The 13,992-nt window shown below is 40.2% G+C and overlaps 1 protein-coding gene and 1 pseudogene across 1 annotated transcript; both read right to left on the bottom strand.

Annotated features, from left to right (window-relative positions):
• Positions 1-6,203: 6,203 nt before the first annotated feature.
• Positions 6,204-7,156, bottom strand: LOC118627513 (olfactory receptor 51L1-like). Its single transcript, XM_036257689.1, is given in 2 exon segments — positions 6,204-6,706; positions 6,709-7,156. Coding segments are annotated over 2 exon segments (951 nt in total).
• Positions 7,157-12,592: 5,436 nt separating this feature from the next.
• On the bottom strand, positions 12,593-13,629 carry LOC118629034 (annotated as a pseudogene).
• Positions 13,630-13,992: the final 363 nt, after the last annotated feature.

Below are 13,992 nucleotides of genomic sequence, written 5' to 3'. Positions count from 1 at the left end.
TTGAGGAAGAATGTATCTTGTCTTATTTCTTCAAATGAGAGAAACTTTGAGGACAGAATAATAATGTAAATTATTTTAATTTAATTCATCATTATATGAGGAGCTGTTATTATAGGAGGGTGGAGATTGTTTCTAATGACTAAGGTGTGAGAGATAAGCGGGAAATGTAAGGAGAAAGTAAAGTCTGATATTTGGCAGGGGAGAGGGCAAGTATAAATTATGAGAAAAGAAAAGAAAATGCACTGATTTAGTACTGTGTTTCAGGCACTCTGGAAGGGTGCCCTGAGCATGTGATCTTTGTATTTGTCATCTTATTATGCTCAAACTACTTAAAATGACCTGATCACACCCATTCTACAAGTTAGAGAGTGAGAAATTGGCACTCCAGGTGACATGCCAAAGTCCAGTGGCAACACTCAGGTTCAAGTTAGGAAGCCTAAACTAAAGCTATACAAGGACACCAGTGACAGCAAGTGAGATGAGGTGCAGATGAAGCTGGGCCATCTCAAGAGAGAAATGAGGGACAAGTGAAAAGCATGGACCGAACTGAGGAATCTCAGAGGGAAGGGGGGATTAACCAAAGAATTTACATGTATATATGCATAATCCATGGACATAGACAATTGTGTGGTGAAAGCCTGAAGTAGGGTGGGAGCTGGGTGGAGGGGGACAAGGGGGGAAAAAGGGGGGGACATCTGTAATACTCTCAATAATAAATATAAATTAAAAAAAAAAAAGGCATCGAGGAGTTGGGTTTAAAAGTGACCAGGCCCTAAAGGTTATGTAGCTCCCAGCATGGGGTGGAGGGGACAAGATTTAGTGGTGTGAAAGATGAAGGAGAGGAAGGTAAATTGGTCTACTCAATAAAGATACATTTAAAAACAAAATTAAATATCCAGTTTAAATGGAACTGGGTTTGGGGGCAAACTGGAGGCTTCCCTGCCCCAGGTGTCTTGAGTGAACAGAGCAGATGGGTAAAGAGACCAAGTGATCCACTGCATAGTAAGGCTTTCTAGACAAAAGTCTGTGTCCTCCAGGGAGAAGGAGTCTTTAATGACAAGAGAAAGGGAAAATCAAAAATGTGCTTGAAATGAGCTGCATCTCAGAACAAAAGCTCCTGGTTCAACTCACCCGAACAAAGTCCACAACCTCCTGGTCCCACAGGCTGAACTTCTGGGCAAGACTCTTCCTCTGTGAAAGCCCATCTGCTCCTATTTGGTCCCAGGCCTGGTCTCCAGCTTGCCACCTGGAGGCAGGAGCTGACTTTTCTTGCTATTTATCATGACTCCAGAACTAGCCCTTTCCTTCCTCCAGTGTTGACGATTAGTGCCCTGGGAGACACAGGCAAACCAGTCCCAGAAGAACAGGCTGCCTCTGGGCCTGCAGAAATAAATAAGCCAAGAACAGAAGATCCCAGGAGTTGCTTTCTGGGAAATCATAAGTTAAATTCTGAGAAAACATTGAATAAGATGACACATGTGTTAGGTGACTCAAGGACATACTTCTGTCATATCATCACATTCTCAATCTCAATATTTGACATTGGACACAGTCTCAGTCTCAGTATTTATTGCCGTAGTTATAACCCGGGTTTTTATGTTCCTCCTAAGTTTTTCCTGTTGTTTGGGATCTGAGAAAGCAGGACCTCATTCTCTGTGTCACCCTAGCTGAGAGTCCAGGTCATGTTGTACCCTGAATTAACTTTTCCTGAGTTACCCACAGAACTTAAACTCAAAGCACCTGATTTCACTTCCTTTTTTCCTCTTTAATTTTACTTGTTCATCGTGAATGTATAAATGATCTCTAAACCTATTTACTGTCCTTAAAAATCAGAATACTTGTACTTGCTTTAAAGGACAAAACGTTTAATGAGAAAACTTAATTAGACAAATCTGAGTGTACTTTTTCATCATAAGCAGAATCCCATTGCCAAATAAGTCATTTCCTGTTTCCTTTAGTATTAACCCTTGGCCTTCTTTAATGCTCCTCTTCCTCTTGCTCTTGTCCCTGAAAACCACCTTTAATATTTTGTTTTGGACCAGGCACTGGCTGCTAGTGGTGCCCTCAGCCCACAGACTGAGATCTATTCCCAACTGCATTCTCCGTAGATGGTGAGGTTGCCCAGCCTCCCTTGAGGTCAAGTTCCCATATCTCAGGTCAGGCAGGTCTTTGCAGCCAGAGTAGCCAATTCTTTCATTCTCAGTTGCTCCTGTGTTCTGAATTATCACTAAATAATTGAAAGCCTAGCTTTGTGAGACACTCATGGCAGTGTCCTTGATCATGTTATCTTCCAAAGACTCACGAATAGGACCCCTAACCTAGTCTGGTTGCCAGGGGAAATGCCTGAATTTCAGCAACCTAGATTCATTTAGGTGATGGAAGTTTCATACTTCTCATTGACTTTATAAACATTGTGTCATTTATGACCCCTTATTGCCTAAATGTTAAGGTGATAACTAAACAACGACATTGGGATGAGGAAGTCTTTTGGCAAAATTAAATACGTGCTCAACACTCAGGTTTTCCAACACATTTAGAGGTAAGGTTTCTTGTTTCACCTCCATAGATTGCTACCTCAACTTGCACCCTGAGAAGCATTACACTCTATTTTTCCTGAAATCAAACAAAGATAGTGTGGTCTCTGTTTAATAACATCTTATATGTGTGCAACATTTATTCCTTAGCTACAGATTAGAGTCCTGTCCCGCCTATATTTTTCTACTTTATGTAAACATAATAATCTGTTAAACAATAACTAGAATATATGTTTTATAAATGGGAATCAAAAGAGAATAAGTATGTCATGGATGAAAGACTAGGCTAAGAGCTGAAGCAAACATTTCATAATAACAAGTTATTTGAACTTATTTTATTTCTCTGGCTGCTTTCCAATCATCATATTTCAGGGGACTGGCTGGAAGGAGCCATTGTTATTTCTATATTCTTAACAATGCTTATTTAAGGGACAGTTCTTAAAAATACTTGCCAATGCAATTAAATTGTTATGTGCTTTATGGAAATCCTGATTCTGTGGACAAAGAACCTGGGTCTTAGGATTAGTAAATTTAAAACCAATCTAACTCATTCTTACAATTGCAATAAAAAATTACAATTAAACTATTAATTTATTGTTATTGCATTAATTACACATTGAAATTTTAAAAATCATAGCAATTCACATTATTGGATTATGTTATTCTGGTCTCAAGAGTTTCTGTTCTGGTAAGCTGTGACCCCCTGAATTTGTGTGTTTAGCTCTCTAATCTTGGGGGCAGTGTTTGGTCCTCTCTCATGGATACTGGAAGAGGTGTTTATTTTTCCATCCATTCAGTTATTTACTTGTTAGTATGAAGTGACAAGTTTCAAGCTCCTTACATGTGAAATCAAAAATCAGAAATCCTCTCTTTTCTTTTGTAAATACTCTCCTCTCATGGGTTTGATGACATCATATACTTATGCTATTCTTTTTATCTCATTCACCTCTCCTCTAGTCTCCTTTGCTAAATGGACCTTTTCATGTTGACTCACAAATCTCTCATAGTCTTTCCTCTATTTTTCTCCTCTTCTTCATTTGCTTTTCATTATTAGGATGTAAATACTCTTAGATTTATCCCATTAAAAAATTTTGCCATCATTATTATTCACCTATCATCCTGTACATTTTATTCTTTTTAAAAATATTTTTATTGGTTTTAGAGAAATAAGAAGGAAGACAGAGAGAGAAACATTAATGCTAGAGGAAAACATCAATCGGATGCCTCTTGCACAACCCCCACTGGGGATCGAGCCCTCATGCAGGCATGTGCCCTGACAGGGAATTGAACATGCAACCTTTTGGTGCATGGCATGGTGCTCAATCAAATAAGCCACATCAGTCAGAGAGCTTTTTTATTTTAATCTAATTTTTTTAGATGAATGTTTTATATTTATTATTATTATTATTCTCACTTGAGGGTATTTTTATTAATTTTAGAGAGAGAGCGATGTGAGGAAGAAACATCAATTGGTCACCTCCTGTATGCCCCTGACTGACCTATTGCTCTATGCAATTATGCTCCAAACAGCCAGGGTTGTAATTATTAATTTTAAAGACACATTAAAATTACTGAAGATAGGAAAGAATAAGTGTGGATAACAGAAATCAAATACATTTGAAAAATTGACAGTTAAATAAAAGTAAAGAAAAATATGGCTGGGTCTCAGGACTTACTTCTGTCCCAGACTATGATATGGACATGGGCGGGGGGTTGTGGGGGTTATAAAAAAAAGCAATATTGGACATTTCTCTTGGATCTACAACAAATTATCTTTGATAGATGGATATAATAAAAATATTATATTGTAAGGAATAGTGCTAAACTCATTAGTTAATCCAAAAAATATAAAGTAAGAATTCAACTTTCCAAATTATTACAATAATTTATCCCTAGTAACTTATTATAGAACTTCCGGTTAACCATAAAATTGGCTTGTCTTGCATCCTGCTTCAGGTTTTCCTAAATTCTTTTAAACAAGCAGCATCTGGTCTCAGCTAGCCCCATACCTTCTCGTTAAGTAATACATAGAAACAAACACAGGGAGGCAGCCAAAATGAGGAGAAAAAGAAATGGGTCCCAAATAAAAGAACAGAAAAAATCTCCAAGAAAAGAACTAAGCAAAATGGAGATAAGCAACCTAACAGATGCTGAGTTCAAAATACTGCTTATAAGGATGCTCAATGAACTTAGTGAGAACCTTAGCGAATTTAGTGAGGGCCTCAAGAACATAAAAAAGGACCAGTCAGAAATGAAGGATGCACAGTCAGAAATGAAGGAGGCACTATCTGAAATAAAGAATAATTTACACAGATTCAATAGTAGAGTAGGTAAAGCCAAGAAGCAAACCATTGATTTGGAATATAAGGAAGGAAAAAATACCCAATCAGAACAGCAAAAAGAAAAAAGAATCCCAAAAAATGAGGATAGTGTAAGGAGCCTCTGGGACAACTTCAAGCATGCCAACATTCACATCTTGGGGGTGCCAGAAGGAGAAGAGAGAGAACAAGAAATTGAAAACCTAGTTGAAACAATAATGGCAGAAAACTTACCTAACTTGGTGAAGGAAACAGACATACAAATCCATGAAGCACAGAGAGTACCAAACAAGATTAACCCCAAGAGGCCCACACCAAGACACATCATCATCAAAATGCAAAAGGTTCAAGACAAAGAGAGAATATTAAAAGCAGCAAGAGAAAAGCAGTTAGTTACCTACAAGGGAGTTCCCAAAAGACTGTCAGCTGATTTCTCAAAAGAAACTTTGCAGGCCAGAAGGGAGTGGCAAGAAATATTCAGAGTGATGAAAAGCAAGCTCCTACAACCAAGATTACTCTATCCTGCAAAGCTGTCATTTAGAATCGATGGCCATAGAAAGAGTTTCCCAGACAAGAAAAAGTTAAAGGAGTTCATCACCACCAAACCATTATTATATGAAATGATGAAGGGTCTTTTTGAAGAAAAAGATAAAATATATGAACAAACAAAATGGCAATGAATACATATCTATCGACAATTGAATCTACAAATAAAATGAACAGGCAGAACAGAAACATTCTCATAAATAAAAAGAACATTTTTTTGGTTGCCAGAAGGGAGAGGGGTCAGGGGAATGGATGAATAATGTGAAGGGATTAAGAAGTACAAATCAGTTGCTAGACTCATAAACCACAAAGGGAAGGGGTTGGGGGGTGGGGAGAAATAAACCAAAGAACTTATATGCATAACAAATGGACACAGACAACAGTGTGGGAAAAGGAGAGGGGGGACAGGAGTGGGAAATAGGGGGGTCAATGGGGGAAAATGAGGAACATCTGTAATACACTCAACCATTAAGATTTTAAAAAATGCAAAAAAAATTATTATAGAATTAGAGTTCTAACAGATCAGTAGAGGAGAAAATACAAAAATCATGTTGAACATAACATTTATGTAAAAAGTAACTATTCTTTTCACTGTAAGAAAGTAGTGATTATATATTTAGAAGTATACACATAAGTAGGAATAAGCATCATTTTTATTTGTTTTTTACATTAGAATCATTCATAATTTACAGTCAAGTGTTCAAACAAAAAATAAGTAAACAGAAATTGCTTTGTTGTAAGAGGACTCTAAAAAGAAGCTTTAAAACATTCCCTATTTCGAACAACATGTTTCATCCTCAATGTTTCACTGTGTCTTCCCCAGTGAAACTATCTTCATAATGGCCCTGCGGATTTGCTGGGTCTTGATGCTATAGATAACTGGGTTTATCAGTGGTGGGAAGAGCACAGAGACAGTGCCCAGGAGGATGTGCACCAGGGGTGAGGTGTGGTGCCCAAATCTGTGCACAATGGACAGACCTAGCACAGGCACGTAGAAGCAGAGCACAGCCATGATGTGGGAGACACAAGTGTTGAGGGCCTTAAGCCTCTCCCCTGCAGAGGCGATCACCAGCACAGTGTAGAGGATGACAGTGTAGGAGAGCAGGATGAAAAGGACATCAGAGCCCATGGCCAGCATGATGATGCACAGCCCATAGAGTCTGTTGAAACGTGTGTCAGAGCAGGCCAGACGAATCATATCCTGGTGAAGACAGTAGGCATGGGACAGTGCTCCAGGGCGACAGTAGTCAAAATTCAGTAGGTGCAGTGAAGGTGCAGCAGTGATGGCGGCACTCCGCATGCCCAGCTTAGCCCTGCCAATGCCACACGAGGACCTGAAAGCACAGATGCATAGCGCAGTGGGAAGCGGATGGCCACGAGGCGGTCCAGAGCCATAGCAAAGAGCACAGCTGATTCCATGAAGGAAAAGGAGTGTAGGAAGTGCTGCTGCAGGACACAGGGCACCAGGCCCACTGTCCGGGCATCAAACCACAGCACACCCAGCACTGAGGGCATTGTGGACATGCATAGGCCCAGGTCTGTCACAGCCAGGATGGCCAGAAAGTAGTACATGGGCTGGTGGAGAGAAGGGTCGGTTCGTACCAGATGCAAGATGGTGGCATTGCCCAAGAGGGCCACGAGGTATACTACAAAAATAGGCAGTGAGATCCAATGGTGGGCCCATTCTAGGCCTGGGAAGCCTGTCAGCAGGAATGTAGAGAAGCTCAAGTTGGCACTTGATATGGTGGAGATCCTCATTCTCAAGAGGCCTATTCACTCTGACAAAGGTGGCAGTATGAATGAAGATTACCAGGCCAGTCAGCATGAGCTATCCTGCCCTCATGAGACACCAATCCCCTGCTGGCTGGTCCGGTCTCTGGAACACCATGACCTCTCAAAGAGCAACTGCCTTCACAAGCAGCTTGTCCTTTGCCTGCTTTTCCCCTTTTTCTCTCATTCCCATCTAATCATTTTCATACCTCAGTGACATTAAGCCTCAACAAAGGGTTTCCCTACTCTTGTTCTTGACCAGCTAATGAAAGACTTCCCTTAGAGAAATCTTTATAACTCAACTGGAATAGAATGTGCAGATTCTCAAACTTGGGTCACTCCTGTCTCTTCTGTATGAACTCTTCAAACATTTTTTGTAGGAAATGTTATCTCTAACTTTTCTAAGCAAATTGAGGACACCTATACAGAGTTGCCTCGTCCAGTCTACTTTTTCTCCTTGTTGTCATTATGTGATCCTCTTCACACGCTCATGATCCTCTCCCCACTCGACCCTTCTCACGGGACCCTTGACTCACTGTCCGGTACCTTACACCTCAGGCATCTTCTCAGGAAATCTCATTCTTTCTTTCACAAATTCACACTAATTTAGCCTACGTAGTCTACACATTTATTTAAAATTTTTGTTGAATTTATTGGGGTGACATTGGTTAATAAAATTATCTAGGCTTCAAGAATATAATTCTATAATCTGTATATTGTATCCTGTGGTCACCACCCAAAGTCAAGTCTGCTTCTGTCACTATTTATCTCTCCTTCATCCTCTTCTATCTCCTCCCACCTTACTTTCGCTCTGGTAATCACCATAACGTTGTCTGTGTCTATGAGTTTTGTTTCTTTTGTTGTTGTTGTTGTTTTGGGGGAGAGATTAGTCTACATATTTAAAGCTGCCACCTGTACTCTAATTCCTGAGATTTATTTCAAGTTTAATTTAGACATACCTACTTCTTTGTTTCTTTTTTCTTTCTTTCTTTGTATCATATTTTCAAAGACATCTCTCCCCAGAAATCAAGCTGGAGACTTGACACAGCTTACACACCCCCAATACACCAGATAAACTTGTTAGAGAAATGTTTCCTAGACAGATATTGTGAAAAGCACATATCAGTAAGTGTGCCATGAAACAGAGCAGCAGTGACAAAGCCTGTCCTGCTCAAATTTCTTTATTAAATACTAAAATAAGGGGTACCTGGAGAGATGCTCAGAAGACACTCTGCTATTCCGTACCTCAGTGTCTGATAGCGTATTTGCTTTTGTATTCTTATCAGTAAAATAATAATAATGATATTTTCTAATTAAAGAATGAATATGTTTTAATTGGCACACCATGTACATGAAACTTAGCACAAAATCTGGGCTATCATAAACAATAAATATATTTGTGATTACCTCTAACCCAAAACAGATTTTCTTATAATTTTCCCTAGTGTTCCTACTCTTTATGCTCTCCTATTATAAAGAAATAAACTCCATCTCCTCTTAATTATGAGAGTGCTTTAGATCTTGGCACAAGGTATGTACCATTGAAAGACTGGGGATCTACTGAGAGATGAAAGGACTGAAGAAAAAAATTAGGGAACAGTGAAAAAAGGGGAACTGAAAAATAGATCACAGCATATATGGAGGTACAGAAAGCAAGGTGAGGGACAGACTGAGTGATGAGGCTAAGGAACTAGAGAAGGTATGATGAGGATCAGGTAGCAGAAGGACGTGAGACAGTGAAATGATGACCTTAGGAAAATGCTGAGGGGCAAAGCTGGAGAGGGTCTAAGTTCAAGTAGTATAGAGGCTGCAAGAGCATGAGAAAATGGAAGAAGAATGGGGATGGGGTAAAACTGGTGAAAAAGATGTTGAAGGAGAGAACAAGGCAAGCTAAACATCAACGAGAAAGGGGGTTGTGAAACTGAGAGGAAGAAACTTGGAAGCAGAAGGTGATGGAGAGATGAGGCAGAGAGGGACAGGATGAATAGCCTGGAGAATGGGGAGCTAAGGTCAGAGAGAGGTTTGCTGACAGATGGCAGAAGGACAGAGAAAGAGAACTGAGGATAAGAAAGAGACTAAAGAAGAATGAAGGAGAAAATCAATGAATAAATTGGGAAGAAGCTTAAGGACACAGAGATGATAGAGAGAGGCAGAGGGAGAAGCAAAAAAGAGGGAGGGGCAGAATGGGAGGTCAAATGAAAGAGAGAGAGAAGGGAGTTGAGGAGAAGAGAAAACCCCTTGTTAGACAACAGGAAGGGAAGGCCAGGTGGCAGAAAGGATGGTGAATGGAAGATGTGATCAGACATGGAGGGGAAGATATGGGGAGGCATGAGGAACAGGGGGAGGATGAGGAGCCTGAGGTAAGGACCCTAGAGAAGGAGGCCTGGGAAACTCCCAGAACCCTTTGTTCAGTCTTCTCATCTCAAGGCTTCTGGACAGTGAAGATGCACCTGGTCCTAGACAAAGTTCATTAGGCAGTAGAGTGAGGTGGGTAAGGAGTAGCTCTAGAGTCTGATCTGCATTCAAATCAGAATTCAAATATTTATGAACTCTATGATAAAGCAAATTATTTGCTTAATCTCAGTTTCTTCAACTGGAAAAACTGAGACAATTATTGTATCTACTTTGTAGGTTGTAGAGACATTTATATATAGCTCTAAATGTGGTACAGTTAGAACCATTCACTCAATAGATGCAGATTATTGTTATTTGTGGTTTTCAAGACTACCTTCTTATTGAAAGGTCTCCATAGCAATTATCTACCATATGACAGTTACACCTCTTCTCTTCATCTCTGCAGTGGGCTTTCAGGGAAAGTCAGCGAGTAATATGACAACAATGAAAAGTAAGAAACTCAGGGTTTGGAGCTCTGAGCTCTTATGTGATTTTTGGACAAGCCAGCCCCATGACTTTGGTAAAGTGACTGAATCCCTGTACACCTTAGCTTTATTCAGTAATGCATGATTTCACATGTTCCCTGCTTCCTTTCCAGGGAAACTATTGGGTTTAGTATGCAACTGTGGAAAGAACTGCTCTGAAGTATTGGAAGCTGCATCAGTTAGGGTGGAGCAGTTGAGATTATGATTCTTTGACACAGCCTGTAACACTCCATTCCACCACTCAGCCCAGCAACAACTCCTGGTCTCTCTTTCCAACTAAAAACTTCATGGTGAGATATAATAGAGTAACAGTAGCCACAGACTAGTCATCATCCTGGAAGCTGCCCTATTTCATGACCTTACTAATATACCTGCTAGATGAAAGGTATCAGAGAGGTGATTAACTTGGCTTCCTCTGCCCACAAACCAAAGGACCTTCAATGACTTACTGGTCCCTTGATGTCAGTAGTTTCTTTTCTTCCCCCTGCAGCGTTTCTTGCTTCTCTCCCAGCCTCTTCTGATTGACTCAGGATCTGCTACCTCACTGCCAATTATAAAGCTATCTGTCCTTCTCCCTTGGGTCTTAGGCCCTCAGAGGAAACTCATTCGATGGATGCAGACCTGACAAACAACAAAAAGAGATCAATATCCTCCCCAAACTTAGTTTTGGGGTGCCCTAGTTATCTTCCGTGGAAACTTACTTAGTGACCCATAAGTACCACCATGAGATGTTTCAGCAGATAGATGATGTTTCATTTTCTTTCCCACTAGCTTCTTGGTTACAAGAAAATTTATTGGTTGACCCTCAGTCTTTCTTTCTGTGGTCCCCTCTTTTCTCTAGTTACATCTCCCTTTGAAACTCTACTTCTTATCAGGTATTTAACTCAGTGATTCAGCAAATATATAGAGACTACATGTTTTTGGCCACATACTTGGATATAAAGATTAATAAGACATGTTGCCTTCGAGAAAATTGTATTTATTAAACAGACTCAGCAAGCTGTCTGTTGGGCCTTGGATCAGGCAGCAGGAGTGGTGGCTTATGTACAAGGTTCATCATGACCACCCTGTGAAGAACAGCTCTCAGGAAGCACTTTCCAGTCACTTTCATTTTAACCTGTGGCAGAGAGGGGTGGGAGGGCCTGGAGCACCTGAGCAAAGCAGACTTAGGAAAATGATAGGGGCATCCCTTTGACAGATGCCAACAGAAAGAAGTCCTCTCTAGCTTCCTGGATGTGAAGAAGAAAAGTTTCTTAGAAGACAAAAGAAGTTGTTTTTTGTTTGTTTGTTTGTTTAGCTTTGGATTCCACTTTAAGCATTTCTGTACCCAGGAATTCATTTAATATTTGTTTATTGAGTATCTACTATCTGCCTGGAATTGTATTTATAAAGATTTACTTGTAAACACAACGTGCATACTTCCTCCAAAGAGTTTAATTTAGTATTCTATTCTGGAGGAGAAAAAAAGAAACTAAACTGAAACACAAAATAGCACACTCATATGCACTAACATATCACATACTAACCTGTGTGTGACAGATGTCGCACTGGGACATTCAGGGTTCAGGGTTCCATAGATGCTGATGAAGCATCTGCTCTGGTGTTGGAGAAAGGCCCTGTCAGGGGCAATGACCTTGAAGGTGCAACCTCAATTCTGAGACTTTGACAAGAATTTCATTTAGTCAGTGGGAGGGGCAATTTCCTCTGGCAATTTTAGATGTACAATCTTCTGAGAAATTAGATTATGCCTTAGACAAGTTTGTGGCAGTTGCCTTCATTGAAGCTTTGTTGCGTTTCATGTCATTGTGCAAGATTTCACAACCAAGAGGGCTGAGAAGCAAACACAATTTCAGCTTAATGTCAGACCTGCGGTTGTGGGACTCAGGAGTCAACAGAAAAGGTAAAACCAGAAATGAGAAGAGTTAGAAGTGGGTCAAAGCTCTCTACTAGATAAACAGGGTCAGAAGGGAGCAATCCTCAGAAAGATGGGGAGAAATTATGCCTGTATCAGCCATCAGGGAAGAATGCAGAAGTTCTGATTCTTCCAATGTGACTCATGAGTTCAAAGGATATTGCTTAGCAGGGTGGAAACCTGAGAAAAGAATCTTGGGCAGGTAGAGATGAGAGAAGCAGTCATAAGAAGCCACATAAAAAGGTACATTTCCTAAAGTGAATTAGACCTGGTGTTTACCTGATTTTTGCCAGGTTCTGTTCTGGGTACTTCTTAAGGTATTGTTCCTTTTTAATTTTTTGTTTAGTTTAATTTTAGTATTATGTTTTTCACATTGATGATGACCCTCAACAGAGCATTCCTCTGGACAACTTTGATAGTATTCAAAATGCTAGGTCTCTTATATAGGAGGAGGAATTATAGTTTAAGCAAGAACAAGTCAGCATTCTTAACCCATATTCAAGAAAGAAATTCACACATATTTTATTTAGGGCAATGGAAAAAATATTGGGAAACTTGGGGTGAAATAAAAGGTACTCGATGCTGTTAATCTTTGGTCTGATTGGGGCCCTTCTTCTGGGCAATATGAAATTTTTAGCCCCACAACTCAGCACTGGCCTTTCTAAGCACAGGAAGTTTCTAAAGGCATGGTATATCTCCTTAGTCTTAATACTGTATGTGAGTGGGTTAAGCATGGAAGGCACAAAGAGTTAGACAGATGTTAACCATAAGAAGGTGGAGAGAAGGTGTATCATGCTTCCAAAAGTGGTGCACCAGGGACAGCCCACCATAGGCACAAAGAATATGAGCACAGCACAGAGGTATGAGGTACATGTTTGAAAGTTTCAACACCGTTCTTCTTGGGAGGCTAGTCTCCCAAGGTTATAATATTTCTTTTCATTTTCAGACTCCTTTGATGGTTTTTATTCTTTACTCATGATTCTGTGTGTAGGATAACTCCAAAGGACAGTGCAGTGAGCACCAGGTCCAACATCACGTTGAATGCCACCAGTGTCGGCCCATACAAGTTGGTGTATGTGCAGGACAAGTGTATCCCCTTCTGGTGTAGACAGAAAGAATGACAGAGGATGTGAAGCCCACAATAGGAAAAAGCTTCAGGAGGAGGATAATGGGAACAATGGTCAAAGGTTCCTAGAGGATAACAACCAGGTCTGCACTGACCACTCGCTGGCCAATGATAATGACCTCAAGGGGTGGCACCTGGCCACAAAGTGGTCAAAGGACATGACAAGGAGCACTGGAGACTTCATGAAGGAAAATGAGGGAAGGCAGAACACCTGGATTTGGCTTTAAAGTGGATCAAGGGGAGTTGAACCAATAGATTCCCATACTAGCGGGCAGGGTGGACACTGACCTTCCAGCTCCACGACAGCCAGATAGGATAGTAGATAGTATGAGGGATGGCATGTGCAGAGGAGGGTTGGATCTTAATAATCATCAGAATGAAACAACTGTCTGAGATGGTCACCAGGTCCATAAGGAAATGGGGGATGAATATCCAGTGTTCAATGGCTTCCAATCCAGGAAAGCTGATGAGGTAAAACATAGGGTAAAACCTAGATTTTGGACAAGAGAATGAATTGAGAACTGAGATGATATTGGGCTGGCATTCCTCAGGGACTGAGCTGGAAACAAATAGAGAATTTATTAGTTTCTCTAACATCCATACCATCATAAGCAAAATTGTCATCATTATTATCCTTGATATCATCTACTTCACTTATTAATTTCACCACCCTCATTACCTGATTAAAACTTTCTTTGATAGCACCATTCTCACCAGTTTTCTTTTATATTTATATTATTTTTCCCCTTTTCAGACTCCTTTGATGGTTTTTCTTCTTTACTCATCTCTCAATTATAGCCATTTCCATTTCTGGCAATTTTCTGACCATACTCTTTGTTCCTCCTCAAGTAATATCATCACTTTTATGACTTTACTTACCACCCATATGTTAACTTATGTCAAATAT

The sequence above is a fragment of the Molossus molossus genome, unplaced genomic scaffold (assembly GCF_014108415.1).
Source record: "Molossus molossus isolate mMolMol1 unplaced genomic scaffold, mMolMol1.p scaffold_m16_p_13, whole genome shotgun sequence".
Taxonomy (NCBI): Eukaryota; Metazoa; Chordata; class Mammalia; order Chiroptera; family Molossidae; genus Molossus; species Molossus molossus.
The sequence above is the reverse complement of the archived record's forward strand: the minus strand, read 5'-3'. Positions and strand labels throughout refer to the sequence as shown.